At 44.2% G+C, this 24,053-nt stretch overlaps 2 protein-coding genes and 1 pseudogene across 3 annotated transcripts in view; all 3 read left to right on the forward strand.

Moving 5' to 3' along the window:
• The window catches only part of LOC311111085 (dnaJ homolog subfamily B member 12-like), a 248,254-nt gene that overhangs the window by 85,646 nt on the left and 138,555 nt on the right, over positions 1-24,053 (forward strand). The gene's annotated exons all lie outside the window — the stretch shown is intronic.
• Positions 120-5,642, forward strand: LOC311111067 (NLR family CARD domain-containing protein 3-like; annotated as a pseudogene). The gene is made up of 4 exons: positions 120-123; positions 1,803-3,592; positions 3,827-4,000; positions 5,465-5,642. The product of its transcript is annotated as an NLR family CARD domain-containing protein 3-like (transcript).
• The window catches only part of LOC311111081 (testican-2-like), an 83,459-nt gene continuing 78,274 nt past the window's right edge, over positions 18,869-24,053 (forward strand). The window contains exon 1 of the mRNA XM_084189080.1: positions 18,869-19,171. Within this exon, the coding sequence (XP_084045206.1) occupies positions 18,983-19,171 (189 nt within the window). The 5' untranslated portion in view covers positions 18,869-18,982. The remainder of the gene's footprint in view (positions 19,172-24,053) is intronic.

The following is a 24,053-nucleotide window of genomic DNA, read 5'->3' on the forward strand; positions in this document are numbered from 1 at the left end:
TTATTCTTTTCAAATTCTTCAAGCTCTGTCAAGATGTTGGGGATCATGGCTATTGTGGTAATCTGAGTGATGGGTTAGTTCTAGAACCAGAGTGATGGGTTAGTTCTAGAACCAGAGTTATGGGTTAGTTCTAGAACCAGATTGATGGGTTAGTTCTAGATGGAGTTGCCGATGAGGCAGTAAGGGACTCAACACTGTAAAACAGGAAATAAAGCAGTTCAGATTGACCTTAAGAGGGAGTCCATATGCCTAGCTTTGAGTCTGGTCAAGTTTATAATAGCTATACAGCAATTTTCAAAACTTGCCATAGATTTTCAAGCAGATTTAACTCAAAACTGTAACTTGGCCACTCATGAACATTCACTGTCGTCTTGGTAAGCAACTCCAGTGTAGATTTGGCCTTGTGTTGTAGGTTATTGTCCTACTGAAAGGTGGATTCCTCTCCCAGTGTCTGGTGTAAAGCAGACTGAAGCAGGTTTTCCTCTAGGATTTTGCCTGTGCTCCATCCTGTTTATTATCATCCTGAAAAACTCCCCAGTATTTTCTGATGTCAAGCATACCCATAACATGATGCAGCCACCACAATGCTTGAAAATAAGGAGGCAGTTACTCAGTGATGTGTTGTGTTGGATTTGCCCCAAACATAAGGCTTTGCATTTAGGCCAAAAAGTGTTTTCCTTAGCTGTGTTTTTTTGCAGTATTACTTTAGTGCCTTGTTGCATACATATATTATTTTTATTCTGTATATTTGTTTTCTTCTTTTCACTCTGTCATTTAGGTCATTATTGTGGAGTCACTACAATGTTGTTGATCCATCCTCAGTTTTCTCCCATCACAGCCGTTGAACTCTGTAGCTGTTTTAAAATCGCCAATGGCCTCATGGTAACATCCCTAAGCAGTTCCATTCCTGTCTTGCAGCTCATTTCAGAAGGACGACTGTGTCTTTGATGTGTCTGGGTGGTTTAATACATAATTCACAGCATGAATATTCAATGTCTAAATTGTTATTGTTACCCATTTACCAGTCAATGCCCTTCTTTGTGAGGCGTTTGAAAAGCTCCCTGGTCTTTGTAGTTGAATCTGTGCCTGAAATTCAATACTTGACTGAGGGACCTTACAGATGTTGTATGTATGGGGGACAGAGGAAGGGGTATTCATTACAAAAATCATGTCAACCCCTATTATTTCACACAGTGAGTCCATGTAACATACTATCTGATTTGTTAAGCCACATTCTACTCATGAACTCATTCAGGCCTAAAGAAAGGGCTGAATACTCGACTATATTTTTGTTATGAATTCTTTATTTATATTTGAAAAATATATTTTTTCTTCCACTTTGACATTACAGAGTATTTTGTGTAGATTTTTGACCAAAAAAAAAGACAATTACATCCATTTTAATCCCACTTTTTAACACAATAAAATGTGAAGAAATCCAAGGGGTCTGAATACTTTTGCAAGGCAACGCATAAAGATATATAATAGGTATACATTACATTAAGTAACCCTTTATTTTACAGTCCAATTACCATTTTATAATATGAAATTGTATCCGTACTTTCTAGTTAGTAGTTTCTAGTATTTGTTACATTGAACGGAACCGAGAAGTAATGACAGAGTAAAAATTCTTAGGGAAAAGTTATGTAGTTACACTGTAATGTATAGTTTCTTATGTAAATTCAATATAATTAGGGGACCGTAAAATAAAGCAAAACCGCAAATACATATTTGAGACTAAATTGACCCTACTGTAGTAAAACATTAACATAAGTCATATTTTGTATTGTCAGGTATTTTAGGTGAACTTGCTGTGTGTCAACGTGAACTCAAATCCAACTTAAGGAGAAAGTGTGTTTGATGGAATAGCAAAGCAAGAAAACCCAACACTTCTCAATGAGATCTACACAGAGCTCTACATCACAGAGGGGGGAAGTGGGGAGGTCAATAATGAACATGAGGTGAGACAGATCGAGGCTGCATCCAGGAGAACAGCAACACAAGAGACACCAATCAAATGCAATGACATCTTTCGACCTTTACCTGGACAGGACAAAAAAATCAGAACAGTGCTGACAAAGGGAGTCGCTGGCATCGGAAAAACACTCTCTGTGCAGAAATTCATTCTGGATTGGGCTGAAGGAAAAGCAAATCATGATGTCCAATTAATTTTCTCTCTGCCTTTTCGGGAGTTTAATTTGATGAAAGGGAAAAAATACAGCTTGATGGAACTTCTTCATCACTTTTTCATGGAAACCAAAGAATCAGGAATTTCCAACTTTGACAAGTACAAGGTTCTGTTTGTCTTTGATGGTCTGGATGAGTGCCGACTGCCTCTAGACTTCAAGACAAATGAGAGCTGGTGTGATGTCACAGAATCAACCTCAGTGGATGTGTTGCTGACTAACCTCATCAAGGGGAATCTGCTTCCCTCTGCTCTCCTCTGGATAACCTCTCGACCTGCAGCAGCCAATCAGATCCCTCCTAAGTGTGTTGACCAGGTGACAGAGGTGCGAGGGTTCAACGACCCTCAGAAGGAGCAGTACTTCAGGAAAATAATCAGTGATGAGAAACTGGCCAACAGAATCCTCACACACATCAAGTCATCAAGGAGCCTCTACATCATGTGCCACATACCAATATTCAGTTCCATATCGGCCACTGTTTTACAGGGAATCTTGCTTCAAGCAGAGAGTCGAGAGATGCCCAGGACTCTGACTCAAATGTACGAACACTTTCTCATCCATAACATTCTGATAAAAAATCAGAAATTCTCAGAGGGAACCGAGAAAGCGGAGACATATTCACAGATGAATTCAGATAAAGAGATGATTCTGAAACTGGGGAAGTTGGCTTTTCAACAGCTGGAGAACGGCAATCTGATATTCTATGAGGAAGATCTGAGAGAGTGTGGCATTGATGTCACAGACACCTCAGTGTACTCAGGAGTGTGCACACAGATCTTCCGAAAGGACTGTGGGCTGTACCTGGAGAAGGTGTACTGCTTTTTGCATCTGAGCATTCAGGAGTTTCTGGCTGCTTTATATGTATTCCACACATTCATCTGCGACAAATTAAATCTCATGGCTAAAGAAGAAACCAACAGAAATCTTCAAATGTCTGAAGATACTCCTGCAACCATCCTCTATAGAAGTGCCGTTGACAAGGCCTTACAGAGTGAGAATGGACACCTGGATCTGTTCCTCCGCTTCCTTCTGGGCCTCTCACTGGAGTCCAATCAGACTCTCCTACAAAACCTCCTGACACAGACAGGAAGCAGCTCACAGACCAATGAAGAAACAGTCAAGTACATCAAGGAGAAGATCACAGAGAATCCTTCTCCAGAGAGGTGCATGAATCTGTTCCACTGTTTGAATGAGCTGAACGACCATTCTGTAGTGAAGGAAATGCAAAGCTACTTAAACAGTAGTCTGTCCGAAGCCAAACTGTCACCTGCACAGTGGTCAGCTCTGGCCTTTATGTTGCTGACTTCAGAAGAGGAGATGGATGTGTTTGACCTGAAAAAATATTCCAGATCAGAGGAAGCTCTTCAGAGGCTGCTGCCAGTGGTCAAATCTTCCAAAATTGCTTTGTATGTATCAAGATAACTAATTGCACTGTTTTGAAATGGACATATACACTGAGTGTACAAAACAACTCAATATTAGGAAGGTGTTCTTAATGTTTTGTATTTAATCTAGGGTGCTAATTGAGTCCATTGCTAAAATGTCTGGATATATCTGGTTTTGGTTCCTAATTGATGAAGTTTGGAAAATTATTATTTTATTTTTAACTATGTGTGAACTATTTTATCCCCACTTTGAAGGCTGAATGAATGTAACCTCACAGGGAGAAGTTGTGAGGTGTTGGCCTCAGCTCTCAGCTCAAAATCCTCCCAGCTGAAAGAGCTGGACCTGAGTGACAACGACCTGCAGGATTCAGGAGTGAAACTGCTCTCTGCTGGACTGGGGAATCAACATTGCAAACTGGAGAAACTAAGGTCAGTATTTTCCCCTTTTGTGTGTAAACTGAATGTGACATTGGAGTAAGAAACCAATTAATAGCCTACTGATTTTGCTGCACTCATTATGTCTAGAGGTCTTAGGCCTGGCTACATGGTCTGTAACCTGACTCATTATGTCTAGGGGTCTTAGGCCTGGTTACATGGTCTGTAACCTGACTCATTATGTCTAGGGGTCTTAGGCCTGGCTACATGGTCTGTAACCTGACTCATTATGTCTAGGGGGTCTTAGGCCTGGCTACATGGTCTGTAACCTGACTCATTATGTCTAGGGGGTCTTAGGCCTGGCTACATGGTCTGTACCCTGAGTTATTGTGTGCGTTAATATGAGAAGTAATTTTATGTGACCAGCTGTTGACCGCTTGTACCCAGGAGACAGCGACGTTACCTCGGTCCAGGGTCCGCTCTGTCTCGCTTGACCTCGTGGTCGGCCAGCACAAACTGATTATTGTTGTTCAGTTGGTAGTGACGGAAATAAATATATACAAAACGGAAACTATTACTGAACAAAAATATAAGCGCAACATGCAACAATTTCTAAGATTTTACTGAGTTACAGTTCATATAAGGAAATCAGTAAATTGAAATAAATTCATTAGGACCTAATTTATGGATTTCACATGACTGGGAATACAGATATGCGTCTGTTGGTCACAGATACCTTTTTTAAAAAGGTAGGGCCGTTGATCAGAAAACCAGTCAGTATCTGGTGTGACCACCATTTGCCTCATGCAGCGCGACACATCTTCTTCACATATAGTTGATTAGGCTGTTGACTGTGGCCTGTGGAATGTTGTCCCCACTCCTCTTCAATGGCTGTGCGAAGTTAATGGATATTGGCAGGAACTGGAACAACAATTTCTGGTGAGTATGCAGGCCATGGAAGAACTGGGACATTCTCAGCTTCCAGGAGTTGTGTACAGATCCTTGCGACATGGGGCCGTGCATTATCATGCTGAAACATGAGGTGATGGTGGCGGATTAATGGCACTACAATGGGCCTCAGGATCTCATCACGGCATCTCTGTGCATTCAAATTGCCATCGATAAAATGCAATTGTGTTCGCTGTCCGTAACCTATGCCTGTCCATGACATAAGCCCACCGCCACCATGGGTCACTCTGTTCACAACGTTGACATCAGCAAACCGCTTACCCACACCATACACGTGGTCTGCGGTTGTGAGGCAGGTTGGACGTACTGCCAAATTCTCTAAAACGACGTTGGAGGCGGCTTATGGTAGAGAAATGTACATTCAATTCTCTGGCAACAGCTCTGGTGGACATTCCTGCAGTCAGCATGCCAATTGCTTGAGACATCTGTGACATTGTGTTGTGTGACAAAACGGCACATATCATAACACATGGCAGTATGGGTAATAGTTGTGATAAGTATCATTTCCACCAATAAAGTATATTTCTGAGAATGAAATCCGCTCTGCAGGTTGTCGTTCTGTGGAGTCACAGAGGAAGGCTGTGGTTTTCTGGCATCAGCTCTAAAGTCAAACCCCTCCCACCTGAGAGAGCTGGATCTGAGCTACAATTACCCAAAAGACACAGGGGTGAAGCTGCTTTCTGCTGTACTGGAGGATCCACGTTGTAAACTGGAGAAACTCAGGTAGAAACACAACAGATGTTACCCATATACTGTAACTAAACCTGGTCCTTTTTTTTTACTGAATCAAATCTTGTGTCTCGAACCCTAAAATGCAGGTTGATGTTTATTGTCATGAATCTTGTTCTGGAGGCAGGACTGAGTGATTTCCGCTAGATGGGCCAGCTGCAAAGTCAAAATTGGCTATATTGTAAAAATTCATGAAAACAAACAGTTAATTTAAGTTGAGGGTTAGGGTTAAGGTTCCAGTCGAAGCTCACATCCACTACAAGACGCATGGTACTTGCCTACGGAGCAGCAAGAGGAACTGCCCCACCCTTCCTTCAGGCTATGCTCAAACCCTACACCCAACCCGAGTACTCCGTTCTGCCACCTCAGGTCCCTTAGCCCTCCAGCTCCCACTCAGCCCAGTCCAAGCTCTCCTCTGTCCTGGCACCCCAATGGTGGATCCAGCTTCCCCCTGAAGCTAGGACAGCAGAGTCCCTGCCCATCTTCCGAAAACATCTGAAACCCTACCTCTTCTAAGAGTATCTTAAATACCCCCCCCCCCCCCCCCCCCCCACACCTCACCCGACCCCCCCCACGACTTTGCTGATAGCTGCTTTATTGAGGAAAAATGGACTTACTATGACTGAGATATATGGTTGTCCCACTTGGATGATTTTGTGGCTGTGCCAGCTAGTGACCACTCTGCCGAGCTGCCTCCAGAACAAAAGGAAAAACACTAACATGCCCATAAAACGCTGTATGTTTCTGCTTTCTCATAGTGTGGACCATAGTGAAGAGTGTTGGACAAAATCAGCACTTAAGAAATGTAAGTCTTGGATGCAGTGAAGACCAAACTTGTAATGTTTAAGTCTTGAACTTTTGGCCCAAGTCTACTTCAGCTTACCTTGTCCAAACAAATACTAGCTCTAGAGCCAGACTTGAGGTGCAAACAGGTATGTACTGTATGTTGTCTTAACTTAAATAATGATAAGTATTTGTCTCCATCAGATGCCTGTGAGCTCACTTTGGACCCAAATACAGCACACAATCTGCTCTCTCTGTCTGAGGACGACAGAAAGATGACACGGGTGATGGAGGTGCAGCCGTATCCTGATCACTCAGAGAGATTTGACTTCTGGCAACAAGCGTTGTGTAGAGAGGGTCTGACTGGGCGCTGTTACTGGGAGGTGGAGTGGAATGGGCCTGAGGCACATATTGCAGTGACATACAGTGGAATTCGCAGGCAAGGAGAAGGTCATGATTGTGGGCTGGGATTTAATGACAAGTCCTGGAGTCTCAGTTGTTATAAAGACTATTTCAATACCAGACACAATAACATGCCCACCACCAGACCGGTCCCTTCCTCCTCCTCCTCCCGCAGAGTTGGTGTGTATCTGGACTGGCCCGGCCGGCACTCTGTCCTTCTACAGCGTCTCCCTTGGCACACTGACCCACCTTCACACATTCCACACCAGATTTACTGAGCCCATCCACGCAGGGTTTAGAATCTGGAGTGTTGACGCCTCAGTGTCACTGAGCAAGGTAGAATAGCCTCCTGTTCCTTTATGATGGTCGCTCATGAAAGATGTACATACGTGTTTGACGATGACATCTAATCTATTAGAATGTTTCATTATCATTACTGCATACTGTATGTGTTCTTCAAGCAGACTAGAGACACCATTCACTTTCCATTCTCATAATTTGTTGTGCCTGCCCTCCAAACGATAATGAGTCATTAGGACGTTCCCAGGACGTCAGGACGCTGTGTCATGGTCCCCTGGAGGTTTTGTCTAGTTCCCGGTTGGTCCCGGGGACGACCCCAAGGATGTTTATTAGGACTTTCTTGGGATGTTGTGTCATGGTCCTCTGAAGTTCCCTTAACGTTCTCGGGACATTATGCCATGGTCCCCTGGAGGTTTTGTCTAGTTCCCGGTTTGTCCCGGGGATATCACCTGATGGTCTAGTTCCTGGTTTGTCCCGAGGATGTCACCTGATGGTCTAGTTCCTGGTTTGTCCCGAGGATGTCACCTGATGGTCTAGTTCCTGGTTTGTCCCGGGGCCGTCACCTGATGGTCTAGTTCCCGGTTTGTCCCGGAGCCGTCACCTGATGGTCTAGTTCCTGGTTTGTCCCGGGGATGTCACCTGATGGTCTAGTTCCCGGTTTGTCCCGGGGATGTCACCTGATGGTCTAGTTCCTGGTTTGTCCCGGGGATGTCACCTGATGGTCTAGTTCCTGGTTTGTCCCGGGGATGTCACCTGATGGTCTAGTTCCTGGTTTGTCCCGGAGCCGTCACCTGATGGTCTAGTTCCTGGTTTGTCCCGGGGCCGTCACCTGATGGTCTAGTTCCTGGTTTGTCCCGGGGATGTCACCTGATGGTCTAGTTCCCGGTATGTCTAGGGGATGTCACCTGATGGTCTAGTTCCTGGTTTGTCCCGGGGATGTCACCTGATGGTCTAGTTCCTGGTTTGTCCCGGGGATGTCACCTGATGGTCTTGTTCCTGGTTTGTCCCGGGGATGTCACCTGATGGTCTAGTTCCCAGTTTGTCCCGGGGACGTCACCTGATGGTCTAGTTCCTGGTTTGTCCCTGGGATGTCACCTGATGGTCTAGTTCCTGGTTTGTCCCGGGGATGTCACCTGATGGTCTAGTTCCTGGTTTGTCCCTGGGATGTCACCTGATGGTCTAGTTCCTGGTTTGTCCCGGGGCCGTCACCTGATGGTCTAGTTCCCGGTTTGTCCCGGGGATGTCACCTGATGGTCTAGTTCCCGGTTTGTCCCTGGGATGTCACCTGATGGTCTAGTTCCTGGTTTGTCCCGGGGATGTCACCTGATGGTCTAGTTCCCGGTTTGTCCCGGGGATGTCACCTGATGGTCTAGTTCCCGGTTTGTCCCTGGGATGTCACCTGATGGTCTAGTTCCCGGTTTGTCCCGGGGATGTCACCTGATGGTCTAGTTCCCGGTTTGTCCCGGGGATGTCACCTGATGGTCTAGTTCCTGGTTTGTCCCTGGGATGTCACCTGATGGTCTAGTTCCCGGTTTGTCCCGGAAATACTTATTTCCCTCATTAAAATGCTAATCAATTTATAACATTTTTGACATGCGTTTTTCTGGATTTTTTTGTTGTTATTCTGTCTCTCACTGTTCAAATAAACCTACCATTAAAATGATAGACTGATCATTTCTTTGTCAGTGGGCAAACGTACAAAATCAGCAGGGGATCAAATACTTTTTTCCCTCACTGTAACATTGAGTGCGGTTACATGCACACAATTATGCGATTATTGTGGATAGTCAGATTAATATAATAGTTTGATTAAAATCTTTAAATGCTTTGCAAGAAGAACGATTTCCCTAATAATCCTGTTTACATGGACACATCTGAAATCAGGCTACCTGAAGCAGTGGAGGCTGGTGGGAGGAGCTATAGGAGGATGGGCTCATTGTAATGGCTGAAATGGATTAAATGGAACGCATTCATTATGTTGTTTGCTAAATCACTTCACTCACGCTAAAGAGGAAGGCTCGCTCGGCTGGTGCTAGCACATGCGCAGATCAAATACACCGCTGGAACACCGATTAAGGTGTTTACATGTCCTAATAATTAAAAAGATTGCTCAGAAAACCAGGTGTTTTACAGCTCACGCCCTGTCGTAAATCAACAAAGAAGGCCAGGATCTACCTCTCAAGATCCCCAAAGGAATGTCTTTGTTTAACAGACTTTTTCCGGCTGAAACTTTTAACACGTTCAAAAGCGAATACTGGAACAATGTTTCTAACATAGAACGTGGGGAATGGTCGGAGGCGATCTATAGAACACTAATGTCATTTGGTTTGTTATTCTGTGATGTCTTTAGAAATGTTATAAAGGAAATACTGTAATTTGGAAAGTATTCCCACTACATGTAGGAAGTTTCCATCCTATACGTTGTGCATGTAATATGAAAAATTATGGAAGAGAGGGATGTGATTTGAGAACACTATAAGAGATAATTGTTTTCCATTAGCTTTGCACAGTAAGCTCAGAGTGAGGTCAGAGAGCGGAACCGGCCCTTTCGAGCAGAGTGTATAAAAGGATGGGTTACGAATGAACACATCAGACCAGAAAAGGTGAAGCGCCGCTACACGTTGAGAACGGTTGGAACTTTGAATCTCAACACGAGGTGGAGAGAATAAACTCCCCTCCCGGACAATCACTGGTACGGCTGATATCACTGGTACGGCTGATATCACTAGTACGGCTGATATCACTGGTACGGCTGATATCACTGGTACGGCTGATATCACTGGTACGGCTGATATCACTGGTACGGCTGATTAACTGTCCTAAGTAAAGTATCTTCGAAAGCTAATTTAAGTAGGCCCATCCCATAACTCTGCTCTCCCGGTCGTGGCCGGCTACGGCAGTGCCTGGATTCGAACCAAGATCTCTAGTGGCACAGCCTTAGACCACTGCGCCACTTGGGAGGTCCAAGCACTTTGAGATTCTATGTTGTAACGATTTATGAAATACTACTAGTTTAATCAAATATTATTTGCTTAATACTAGTTAACGGCTACAAGATTATAATGCTGTCACAAAAAATATAAATAAACATCACTGTAATCTCTACTTCACATGTTAGTGCTGTTACTAGTCCCTCCACATCACTGTAATCTCTACTTCATATGTTAGTGCTGTTACTAGTCCCTCCACATCACTGTAATCTCTACTTCACATGTTAGTGCTGTTACTAGTCCCTCCACATCACTGTAATCTCTACTTCACATGTTAGTGCTGTTACTAGTCCCTCCACATCACTGTAATCTCTACTTCACATGTTAGTGCTGTTACTAGTCCCTCCACATCACTGTAATCTCTACTTCACATGTTAGTGCTGTTACTAGTCCCTCCACATCACTGTAATCTCTACTTCATATGTTAGTGCTGTTACTAGTCCCTCCACATCACTGTAATCTCTACTTCACATGTTAGTGCTGTTACTAGTCCCTCCACATCACTGTAATCTCTACTTCATATGTTAGTGCTGTTACTAGTCCCTCCACATCACTGTAATCTCTACTTCACATGTTAGTGCTGTTACTAGTCCCTCCACATCACTGTAATCTCTACTTCACATGTTAGTGCTGTTACTAGTCCCTCCACATCACTGTAATCTCTACTTCACATGTTAGTGCTGTTACTAGTCCCTCCACATCACTGTAATCTCTACTTCACATGTTAGTGCTGTTACTAGTCCCTCCACATCACTGTAATCTCTACTTCACATGTTAGTGCTGTTACTAGTCCCTCCACATCACTGTAATCTCTACTTCACATGTTAGTGCTAAAAAATTTTTTGAAAAAGCTGTTGCGCAGCAACTCACTGCCTTTCTGAAGACAAACAATGTATACGAAATGCTTCAGTCTGGTTTTAGACCCCATCATAGCACTGAGACTGCACTTGTGAAGGTGGTAAATGACCTTTTAATGGCGTCAGACCGAGGCTCTGCATCTGTCCTCGTGCTACTAGACCTTAGTGCTGCCTTTGACACCATCGATCACCACATTCTTTTGGAGAGACTGGAAACCCAAATTGGTCTACACGGACAAGTTCTGGCCTGGTTTAGATCTTACCTGTCGGAAAGATATCAGTTTGTCTCTGTGAATGGTCTGTCCTCCGACAAATCAACTGTACATTTCGGTGTTCCTCAAGGTTCCGTTTTAGGACCACTATTGTTTTCACTATATATTTTACCTCTTGGGGATGTTATTCGAAAACATAATGTTAACTTTCACTGCTATGCGGATGACACACAGCTGTACATTTCAATGAAACATGGTGAAGCCCCAAAATTGCCCTCGCTAGAAGCCTGTGTTTCAGACATAAGGAAGTGGATGGCTGAAAACTTTCTACTTTTAAACTCGGACAAAACAGAGATGCTTGTTCTAGGTCCCAAGAAACAAAGAGATCTTCTGTTAAATCTGACAATTCATCTTGATGGTTGTAAAGTCGTCTCAAATAAAACTGTGAAGGACCTCGGCGTTACTCTTGACCCTGATCTCTCTTTTGACGAACATATCAAGACTGTTTCAAGGACAGCTTTTTTCCATCTACGTAACATTGCAAAAATCAGAAATTTTCTGTCCAAAAATGATGCAGAAAAATTAATCCATGCATTTGTTACTTCTAGGTTAGACTACTGCAATGCTCTACTTTCCGGCTACCCGGATAAAGCACTAAATAAACTTCAGTTAGTGCTAAATACGGCTGCTAGAATCCTGACTAGAACCAAGAAATTTGATCATATTACTCCAGTGCTAGCTTCCCTACACTGGCTTCCTGTTAAGGCAAGGGCTGATTTCAAGGTTTTACTGTTAACCTATAAAGCGTTACATGGGCTTGCTCCTACCTATCTTTCCGAGTTGGTCCTGCCGTACATACCAATACGTACGCTACGGTCACAAGACGCAGGCCTCCTAATTGTCCCTAGAATTTCTAAGCAAACAGCGGGAGGCAGGGCTTTCTCCTATAGATCTCCATTTTTATGGAACAGTTTGCCTACCCATGTGAGAGACGCAGACTCGGTCTCAACCTTTAAGTCTTTACTGAAGACTTATCTCTTCAGTAGGTCTTATGATTGAGTGTAGTCTGGCCCAGGAGTGTGAAGGTGAACGGAAAGGCTCTGGAGCAACGAACAGCCCTTGCTGTCTCTGCCAGGCCGGTTCCCCTCTCTCCACTGGGGTTCTCTGCCTCTAACCCTGTTACAGGGGCTGAGTCACTGGCTTGCTGGTGCTCTTTCATGCCGTCCCTAGGAGGGGTGCGTCACTTGAGTGGGTTGAGTTACTGACGTGATCTTCCTGTCTGGGTTGGCGCCTCCCCTTGGTTTGTGCTGTGGTGGAGACCTCTGTGGGCTATACTCGGCCTTGTCTCAGGATTGTAAGTTGGTGGTTGAGGATATCCCTCTAGTGGTGCGGGGGCTGTGCTTTGGCAGAGTGGGTGGGGTTATATCCTTCCTGTTTGGCCCTGTCCGGGGGTTTCTTCGGATGGGGCCACAGTGTCTCCGGACCGCTCCTGTCTCAGCCTCCAGTATTTATGCTGCAGTAGTTTATGTGTCGGGGGGCTGGGGTTAGTTGGTTATACCTGGAGTACTTCTCCTGTCTTATCCAGTGTCCTGTGTGAATTTAAGTATGCTCTCTCTAATTCTCTCGTTCTCTCTTTCTCTCTGAGAACCTGAGCCCTAGGACCATACGTCAGGACTACCGGGCATGCTGACACCTTGCTGTCCCCAGTCCGCCTGGCCTTGCTGCTATTCCAGTTTCAACTGTTCTGCCTGCGGTTACGAAACCCCTACCTGTCCCAGACCTGCTGTTTTCAACTCTTAATGATCGGCTATGAAAAGCCAACTGAGAGACCTGAGCCCTAGGACCATACGTCGGGACTACCGGCCGTGGTGACTCCTTGCTGTCCCCAGTCCGCCTGGCCTTGCTGCTATTCCAGTTTCAACTGTTCTGCCTGCGGTTATGGAACCCCTACCTGTCCCAGACCTGCTGTTTTCAACTCTTAATGATCGGCTATGAAAAGCCAACTGAGATTTATTCCTGATTATTATTTGACCATGCTTGTCACTTATGAACATTTTTGAACATCTTAGCATGGTTCTGTTATAATCTCCACCCGGCACAGCCAGAAGAGGACTGGCCACCCCTCATAGCCTGGTTCCTCTCTAGGTTTCTTCCTAGGTTTTGGCCTTTCTAGGGAGTTTTTCCTAGCCACCGTGCTTCTACACCTGCATTACTAGCTGTTTGGGGTTTTAGGCTGGGTTTCTGTACAGCACTTCGAGATATCAGCTGATGTACGAAGGGCTATATAAAATAAAATTGATTGATTGATTGATTGAGTGCTGTTACTAGTCCCTCCACATCACTGTAATCTCTACTTCACATGTTAGTGCTGTTACTAGTCCCTCCACATCACTGTAATCTCTACTTCACATGTTAGTGCTGTTACTAGTCCCTCCAGATCACTGTAATCTCTACTTCACATGTTAGTGCTGTTACTAGTCCCTCCACCTCACTGTAATCTCTACTTCATATGTTAGTGCTGTTACTAGTCCCTCCACATCACTGTAATCTCTACTTCATATGTTAGTGCTGTTACTAGTCCCTCCACATCACTGTAATCTCTACTTCACATGTTAGTGCTGTTACTAGTCCCTCCACATCACTGTAATCTCTACTTCACATGTTAGTGCTGTTACTAGTCCCTCCACATCACTGTAATCTCTACTTCACATGTTAGTGCTGTTACTAGTCCCTCCACATCACTGTAATCTCTACTTCACATGTTAGTGCTGTTACTAGTCCCTCCACGTCACTGTAATCTCTACTTCACATGTTAGTGCTGTTACTAGTCCCTCCACGTCACTGTAATCTCTACTTCACATGTTAGTGCTGTTACTAGTCCCTGCACATCACTGTAATCTCTACTTCACATGTTAGTGCTGTTACTAGTCCCTCCACATCACTGTAATCTCTACTTCATATGTTAGTGCTGTTACTAGTCCCTCCACATCACTGTAATCTCTACTTCACATGTTAGTGTTGTTACTAGTCCCTCCACATCACTGTAATCTCTACTTCACATGTTAGTGCTGTTACTAGTCCCTCCACATCACTGTAATCTCTACTTCATATGTTAGTGCTGTTACTAGTCCCTCCACATCACTGTAATCTCTACTTCATATGTTAGTGCTGTTACTAGTCCCTCCATATCACTGTAATCTCTACTTCACATGTTAGTGCTGTTACTAGTCCCTCCACATCACTGTAATCTCTACTTCACATGTTAGTGCTGTTACTAGTCCCTCCACATCACTGTAATCTCTACTTCACATGTTAGTGCTGTTACTAGTCCCTCCACATCACTGTAATCTCTACTTCACATGTTAGTGCTGTTACTAGTCCCTCCACATCACTGTAATCTCTACTTCACATGTTAGTGCTGTTACTAGTCCCTCCACATCACTGTAATCTCTACTTCATATGTTAGTGCTGTTACTAGTCCCTCCACATCACTGTAATCTCTACTTCACATGTTAGTGCTGTTACTAGTCCCTCCACATCACTGTAATCTCTACTTCACATGTTAGTGCTGTTACTAGTCCCTCCACATCACTGTAATCTCTACTTCACATGTTAGTGCTGTTACTAGTCCCTCCACATCACTGTAATCTCTACTTCACATGTTAGTGCTGTTACTAGTCCCTCCACATCACTGTAATCTCTACTTCACATGTTAGTGCTGTTACTAGTCCCTCCACATCACTGTAATCTCTACTTCACATGTTAGTGCTGTTACTAGTCCCTCCACATCACTGTAATCTCTACTTCACATGTTAGTGCTGTTACTAGTCCCTCCACGTCACTGTAATCTCTACTTCACATGTTAGTGCTGTTACTAGTCCCTCCACGTCACTGTAATCTCTACTTCACATGTTAGTGCTGTTACTAGTCCCTCCACCTCACTGTAATCTCTACTTCACATGTTAGTGCTGTTACTAGTCCCTCCACATCACTGTAATCTCTACTTCACATGTTAGTGCTGTTACTAGTCCCTCCACATCACTGTAATCTCTACTTCACATGTTAGTGCTGTTACTAGTCCCTCCACATCACTGTAATCTCTACTTCACATGTTAGTGCTGTTACTAGTCCCTCCACATCACTGTAATCTCTACTTCATATGTTAGTGTTGTTACTAGTCCCTCCACATCACTGTAATGTAGCTATTTCCCAAGAGATTCCCCTGCTCCTGCAGCAGCAATAGGTTACGTCCCAATTGTCACCCATTCCCTTTATAGTGCACTACTGCTACCTTTATATAGGGCCCGGGCCCATAGGGCTATATAGGGAATAGGGTGCCATTTGGGACTCTAGATTGTCTGTCTAGTCCACCTTGTGACCACTACTATGGCTATTAATTTATTAGAACAGACAACCTGTAGGTTCATACAAGAGCTCTTCAATAGGATAAGTAATCTGAAGTAGTCTCTCTCTCTCTCTCTCCCTTCTCTCTCACTCTTTCTCTCCTCTGTGGATGGAAAAGCATCAGATTGGAGCCTGGTCTCAACCAGACCTATCGTCCATATCCTGGTGTGAACCTCCCCTCTGACATGGTGAACCAGCTTTAACCCTTATCAGGACTATGTTGTCCTGGTCTGAACCTCCCCTGTGACATGGTGAACCAGCTTTAACCCTTATCAGGACTATGTTGTCCTGGTCTGAACCTCCCCTGTGACATGGTGAACCAGCTTTAACCCATATCAGGACTATGTTGTCCTGGTCTGAACCTCCCCTGTGACATGGTGAACCAGCTTTAACCCTTATCAGGACTATGTTGTCCTGGTCTGAACCTCCCCTCTGACATGGTGAACCAGCTTTAACCCTTATCAGGACTATGTTGTCCTGGTCTGAACCTCCCCTGTGACATGGTGAACCAGCTTTAACCCATATCAGGACTATGTTGTCCTGGTCTGAACCTCCCCTGTGACATGGTGAACCAGCTTTAACCCTTATCAGGACTATGTTGTCCTGGTCTGAACCTCCCCTGTGACATGGTGAACCAGCTTTAACCCTTATCAGGACTATGTTGTCCTGGTCTGAACCTCTCCTCTGACATGGTGAACCAGCTTTAACCCTTATCAGGACTATGTTGTCCTGGTCTGAACCTCCCCTGTGACATGGTGAACCAGCTTTAACCCATATCAGGACTATGTTGTCCTGGTCTGAACCTCCCCTGTGACATGGTGAACCAGCTTTAACCCATATCAGGACTATGTTGTCCTGGTCTGAACCTCCCCTCTGACATGGTGAACCAGCTTTAACCCTTATCAGGACTATGTTGTCCTGGTCTGAACCTCCCCTCTGAAATGGTGAACCAGCTTTAACCCTTATCAGGACTATGTTGTCCTGGTCTGAACCTCCCCTGTGACATGGTGAACCAGCTTTAACCCATATCAGGACTATGTTGTCCTGGTCTGAACCTCCCCTGTGACATGGTGAACCAGCTTTAACCCTTATCAGGACTATGTTGTCCTGGTCTGAACCTCCCCTGTGACATGGTGAACCAGCTTTAACCCTTATCAGGACTATGTTGTCCTGGTCTGAACCTCCCCTCTGACATGGTGAACCAGCTTTAACCCTTATCAGGACTATGTTGTCCTGGTCTGAACCTCCCCTCTGACATGGTGAACCAGCTTTAACCCTTATCAGGACTATGTTGTCCTGGTCTGAACCTCCCCTGTGACATGGTGAACCAGCTTTAACCCATATCAGGACTATGTTGTCCTGGTCTGAACCTCCCCTGTGACATGGTGAACCAGCTTTAACCCTTATCAGGACTATGTTGTCCTGGTCTGAACCTCCCCTGTGACATGGTGAACCAGCTTTAACCCTTATCAGGACTATGTTGTCCTGGTCTGAACCTCCCCTCTGACATGGTGAACCAGCTTTAACCCTTATCAGGACTATGTTGTCCTGGTCTGAACCTCCCCTCTAAGATGGTGAACCAGCTTTAACCCATATCAGGACAATGTTGTCCTGGTCTGAATCTCCCCTCTGACATGGTGAACCAGCTTTAACCCTTATCAGGACTATGTTGTCCTGGTCTGAACCTCCCCTGTGACATGGTGAACCAGCTTTAACCCTTATCAGGACTATGTTGTCCTGGTCTGAACCTCCCCTGTGACATGGTGAACCAGCTTTAACCCTTATCAGGACTATGTTGTCCTGGTCTGAGCCTCCCCTCTGACATGGTAAACCAGCTTTAACCCTTATCAGGACTATGTTGTCCTGGTCTGAACCTCCCCTGTGACATGGTGAACCAGCTTTAACCCTTATCAGGACTATGTTGTCCTGGTCTGAACCTCCCCTCTGACATGGTGAACCAGCTTTAACCCTTACCAGGACTATGTTGTCCTGGTCTGAACCTCCCCTCTGACATGGTGAACCAGCTTTAACCCATATCAGGACTATGTTGTCCTGGTCTGAACCTCCCCTCTGACATGGTGAACCAGCTTTAACCTTTATCAGGACTATGTTGTCCTGGTCTGAACCTCCCCTGTGACATGGTGAACCAGCCTTAACCCATATCAGGACTATGTTGTCCTGGTCTGAACCTCCCCTGTGACATGGTGAACCAGCTTTAACCCTTATCAGGACTATGTTGTCCTGGTCTGAGCCTCCCCTCTGACATGGTAAACCAGCTTTAACCCTTATCAGGACTATGTTGTCCTGGTCTGAACCTCCCCTGTGACATGGTGAACCAGCTTTAACCCTTATCAGGACTATGTTGTCCTGTTTACTAGTTTGCTGTTCCCACAGCTGCTGTTGCAATGCACACACATAATATTGCAGTGCACAGCTGGCCGTCCTGGCACGAGCCTAACTTCTCAATACACACTGTAAAAACAAATCTAGTTGATTCAACTAATTATTATTATGTACAGTATGTCACATGACCGGTGCAGTGAAGAACAAACACATCTATCAACAAGGATAAAGGACAGTTCTGCTCCTGTGACTGTGTGGTAGCATGACTCAATAATTCATCAATTTCTATCAGTTCTGCTCCTGTGACTGTGTGGTAGCATGACTCAATAATTCATCCATTTCTATCAGTTCTGTGTCTGTGACTGTGTGGTGTCATGACTCAATAATTCATCCACTTCTATCAGTTCTGCTCCTGTGACTGTGTGGTGCCATGACTCAATAATTCATCCATTTCTATCAGTTCTGCTCCTGTGACTGTGTGGTGCCATGACTCAATAATTCATCCACTACTATCAGTTCTGCTCCTGTGACTGTGTGGACAATAAGAAGAGAGATAAACACTTTTGAACATTTGTATTTGTTAATTAAGACCAAATAACCATCTAAAGAGTGCATGAAACCAGTACAGTATTGTATACTGTAGCTCAGTTGGTAGAGCATGGTGCTTGCAACGCCAGGGTTGTGGGTTCGATTTCCCACGGGGGCCAGTATGAAAAATGTATGCACTCACTAACTGTAAGTCGCTCTGGATAAGAGCGTCTGCTAAATTACAAAAAAAAATTAAAATGTAAAAAAATGGATAACAGTGTTGTATAATACATTACTAAATTAAATAGTAAAATACATGGCTTCACTCATTCAATTAAAAACACGTTTTAGAACAACACCATTTCACTGACGCCTCTCTCTCTCTCACTCTGCCCTGATCGCACTGCTGTAAGCACGTCTGTGAGAAAAGCATAGTCTGATCGAGTCGGGCTGCCTGGGCTACATCGCATCGTTAAAACCTTGGTTAGAGGACAGGAGAAGATATAGCGGCTACTAAATATGGTCGGGATGAGAGCTCTGGTTTGCCTTCTGGTGCCAGCCCTCGTACTGGTCGGCTCATCGATGCAGGTGGAAGTGAAAGGTGCGAAAGAAGGAGAAAAAACAGGGAATTTCATGGAAGATAAGCAATGGCTATCAACCATTTCTGAGTACAGCCGGAAGATCAAACACTGGAATCGCTTCAGAGACGTGAGTTGGCTATTTTAAATTAATAATGTTTTTTTTGAAATAAATTGAAAATATTGCGCTGTAGGCTAATGATGAGAGGTCGAACGAATACGCTACGCTACCTACCCGGGTGTGTTGTAACCTGATGGTTATCCTACGCAATAGCAGTGGTGAACTGTTTAGATCCAGCCAGGTAATACAGCTAATTGCACGGCAGCAGTTGACTCTTGCTCTTGAATGCACCCCACTGATAGGCAACAATAACATGCAAAGTAAACATGAATCCACGCAAATTCACAAAATTAATAGAATTGGAAAGGTTATAATAATGCACGCATGACTGTAAATCGCTTTGGATAAAAGCGTCTGCTAAATGGCATATTATTATTATTATTATTATTATTATTATTATTATTATAACAACATTTCATTTGAAGGGGTATGTGGAATCTGGTGCTTTATTATAGCTCCTCATAAGATGTAGTCTATTTGCCTACTAGGCGACACCTAACACTGAGGATGCCTAAGCCTCTGCTCTGGATAATAATGTGTATAAGAAACGCGTCAGTTAGATCATACTTGAATGTTGTGCAATTATATGTTATAACTTGTTGGTTTTATTATTCAAAACGGAACTGATTTCTACCATAATCTCAAGCCGATTCGGTGGTTCAGCAGTCAAGGGGCCACTTCATCTTCTGAAATAATGCCTACTCCTTCGTTTCGGCACTAGTCTAAATCAATACACAGTTATTCAATGCAAAGCCCTACACAATACAGTATTAGTTGTGTAGAAAATGCCCACGGACACATTTGGACAGATATGCTCATAATAGGCTTATTCTGAAGGACAAAATACACTAGCCTATAGTTAACAAACGCTATATATACAAAAGTATGTGGACACCCCTTCAAATTAGCGGATTTGGCTATTTCAGCCACACCCGTTTCTGACAGGTCTATAAAATCGAGCACACAGCCATGCAATCTCCATAGATAAACATTGGCAGTAGAATGACCTTACTGAAGAGCTCAGTGACTTTCAACGTGCAACCGTCATAGGATGCCACCTTTCCAAGAAGTCAGTTCGTCAACTTTATGCCCTGCTAGAGCTGCCACGGTCAACTGTAAGTGCTGTTATTGTGAAGTGGAAACATCTAGGAGCAACAACGGCTCAGCCGCGAAGTGGTAGGCACACAAGCTCACAGAACGGGACCGCCGAGTGATGAAGCGCATGGCGCGTAAAAATAGTTTGTCCTCAGTTGCGCTCACTACCAAGTTTCAAACTGCGTTTGGAAGCAACATCAGCACAATAACTGTTCGAAGTGAGCTTCATGAAATGGGTTTCCATGGCCGAGCAGCCGCACACAAGCCTAAGATCACCATGCGCAATGCCAAGCGTCGGCTGGAGTGGTGTAAAGCTCGCCGCCATTGGACTCTGGAGCAGTGGAAACGTGTTCTCTGGAGTGATGAATCACGCTTCACCATCTGGCAGTCCGACGGACAAATCTGGATTTGGCAGATGCCAGGAGAACGCTACCTGCTCTAATGCATAGTGCCAACTGTAAAGTTAGGTGGAGGAGGAATAATGGTCTGGGGCTGTTTTTCATGGTTCGGGCTAGGTCCCTTAGTCATGGTTCAAGCCAGGCCTGATCGCCCAACATCAGTGCCCGACCTCACTAATGCTCTTGTGGCTGATTGGAAGTAAGTCCCCTGCAGCAATGTTCCAACATCTAGTGGAAAGCCTTCCCAGAAGAGTGGAGGCTGTGATACCAGCAAAGGGGGGGGGGGACCAACTCCATGTTAATGCCCATGATTTTGGAATGAGATGTTTGACGAGCAGGTGTCCACATACTTTTGGTGATGTAGTGTAGCACCAAGGTCTATTACAACATGAATAGATGGGAGGTTGTTGATCCTGAAACAAGTCATACATTGGGTCTGATATATGCCCCGGGTCATGGTTGATCTGCCTTGTCCTTTGTAAAGTGGAAAACCATTAAAAAAAAGATGACAATAATGATTTACTGTCTACTGGTGTGTGTGTGTGTGTGTGTGTGTGTGTGTGTGTGTGTGTGTGTGTGTGTGTGTGTGTGTGTGTTCCCTATATCTTGTACTACTTTTAACCAGTTGTACATGGGGCCCCATGTAGCTCAGTTGGTAGAGCATGGTGTTTGCAACGCCAGGGTTGTGGGTTCGATTCCCACGGGGGGCCAGTATGAAAAATAAAAAAATAAAAAATGTATGCACTCACTGACTGTAAGTCGCTCTGGATAAGAGCGTCTGCTAAATGACTAAAATGTTAAAGAAAAAAAAAGTAAAATGTTACCTTTGATTGATATTAAAACCAGACGTGGGTAACTTTGATTTATATTCAAACCAGGGCCTTGGGTAGAGACTGTATTTGCTGGTCAATATTTATTGATCTGGTTGCCCGCTGCATATAAAATATGCCTCTATAGCAAGAGACCGTTGAAGAAACACAAGGCAACACACTGACAACACACTGGCAACACACTGACAACACACTGACAACACACTGGCAACACACTGACAACACACTGACAACACACTGACAACACACTGACAACACACTGACAACACACTGACAACACACTGACAACGCACTGGCAACGCACTGACAACGCACTGGCAACACACTGACAACACACTGACAACACACTGACAACACACTGACAACACACTGACAACACACTGGCAACACACTGACAACACACTGACAACACACTTTTTCCCTTCTCTAAATCAGAATATTCTAAAGAAAACAAGCTTTGCCCATGACTCACCCTGTGGACTTACTGTCCGGTTGGTTATAAGCTGTAAGATCTGCTTTCTTTCTTTGTTTATTTATTTTAGCCACACGAGAGACTCGATTCATTCTCTCCTGTCACGCTCCCAAACACAGCTAATCACAAGACAGGTGGAAGGGGATCCACTTGTGTGGTACAGTGGCACCAGACCAGACTGTCTGTCTGTCTCTCTGTGTGTGTGTGTGTGTGTGTGTGTGTGTATGTGTGTGTGTGTGTGTGTGTGTGTGTGTGTGTGTGTGTGTGTGTGTGTGTGTGTGTGTGTGTGTGTGTGTGTATGTGTGTGTCTGTGTCTGTGTCTGTGTCTGTGTCTGTGTCTGTGTCTGTGTCTGTGTCTGTGTGTGTGTGTGTGTGTGTGTCACTGTTTGTATAGTTGGAGACTGAGCTGAGGACTCCCCCCTCTGTGCCAAGGACAGAACACAACACATGGCTTCATCTCAATGCCAGGGAAGGATACTAAGGCCACGTCCCAAACCACCCTATTCCCTACATACTTAAATATACAGTGCCTTCAGAAAGTATTCATACCCCTTGACTTATTTACAGCCTGAGTTCAAAATTTATTAAATAGTTTTTTAATTTCTCACCCATCTAGACACAATACCCCATAATGACAAAGTGAAAACATTTTTTTATAAATGTTAACAAATGTATTTGAAATTAAGTACAGAAATATCTCATTTACATACGTGTTCACACCCCTGAGTCAAAATGTTGTAGATGCACCTTTGGCAGCGATTACAGCTTTAGAGTGTTTCTGGGTAAATCTCTTAAGAGCTTTCCACACCTGGATTGGGAAACATTTGCCCATTATTCTATTTCAAAATGCTTCAAGCTCCGTCAAATTGGTGGTTGATCATTGCTAGGCAACCATTTTCAGGTCTTGCCACTGATTTTCAAGTAGATTTAAGTAACATTTCTAGCTCGGCCTCTCAGGAACATCCACTGTCTTCTTGGTAAGCAACTCCAGTGTAGATTTGACCTTGTGTTTAATTTGTTGTACTGCTGAAAGGTGAATTTGTCTCCCAGTGTCTGGTAGAAAGCAGACTGAACCAGGTTTTCCTCTAGGATTTTGCCTGTGCTTAGCTCCATTCAGTTAATTTTTTTATCTTGAAAAAACTCCCCAGACCTTAATGATTACAAGCATACACATAACATGATGCAGGCACCACTATGCTTGAAAATATAGAGAGTGGTACCACGTAATGTGTTGTGTTGGATTTGCCCCAAAAATAACACTTAGTATTCTGGACAAAAAGTGAATTGCTTTGCCACATTTTTTGCAGTATTACTTTAGTGCCTTGTTGCAAACAGGATGCATGTTTTGGAATATTTTTTATTCTGTACAGGCTTCCTTCTTTTCACATTAACTACAATGTTGTTGATCCATCCTCAGTTTTCTCCTATTACAGCCATTAAACTCTGTAACAGTTTTAAAGTCACCATTGGCCTCATGGTTTCCTTCCTCTCCGGCAACTGAGTTAGGAAGGACGCCTGTATACTTGTAGTGACCTGGTGTATTAATACACCATCCGAAGTGTAATTAATAACTTCACCATGCTCAATGGGATATTCAATGTCTGCTTTTTTAAAAATTTTTACTCATCTACCAATAGGTGGCCTTCTTTGCCTTGTGTGTAGGTCAGTGACGAAAAATCTCAATTTAATCCACTTTAAATTCAGGCTGTGACACAACAAAATGTGGAAAAAGTCAAGGGGTGTGAATACTTTCTGTAGGCACTGTATAAAGGGAATAGAGTTACATTTGGAATGCAGCCTTGATCTCAGTGCCATGGAAGGACACTTAGAATCTGTGGTCTTTGCCGTGTTTGCCCTAGCACTACACAGCTGATTCAAATAACCAACTCCTCGTCAAGCTTATGATTATTAGCAAAAACCCTAATTGTGCACCCAGGAGGGGGCCCCGGCACCGAGTTTGGGAAACCCTGATCTACAGCATAGCAGCATTGTGATGGCAGGGCGAGGCCAATTTGATCCAAAGCGAGTTTCCAAAGCTTTTATCCAAAGCATCATGCGTGCATCCATTTTCTAATGGGTGGTCCCTGCATGAATCG

Source organism: Coregonus lavaretus (genome assembly GCF_964263955.1).
Source record: "Coregonus lavaretus genome assembly, contig: SUPER_36_unloc_1, whole genome shotgun sequence".
Lineage (NCBI taxonomy): Eukaryota > Metazoa > Chordata > Actinopteri > Salmoniformes > Salmonidae > Coregonus > Coregonus lavaretus.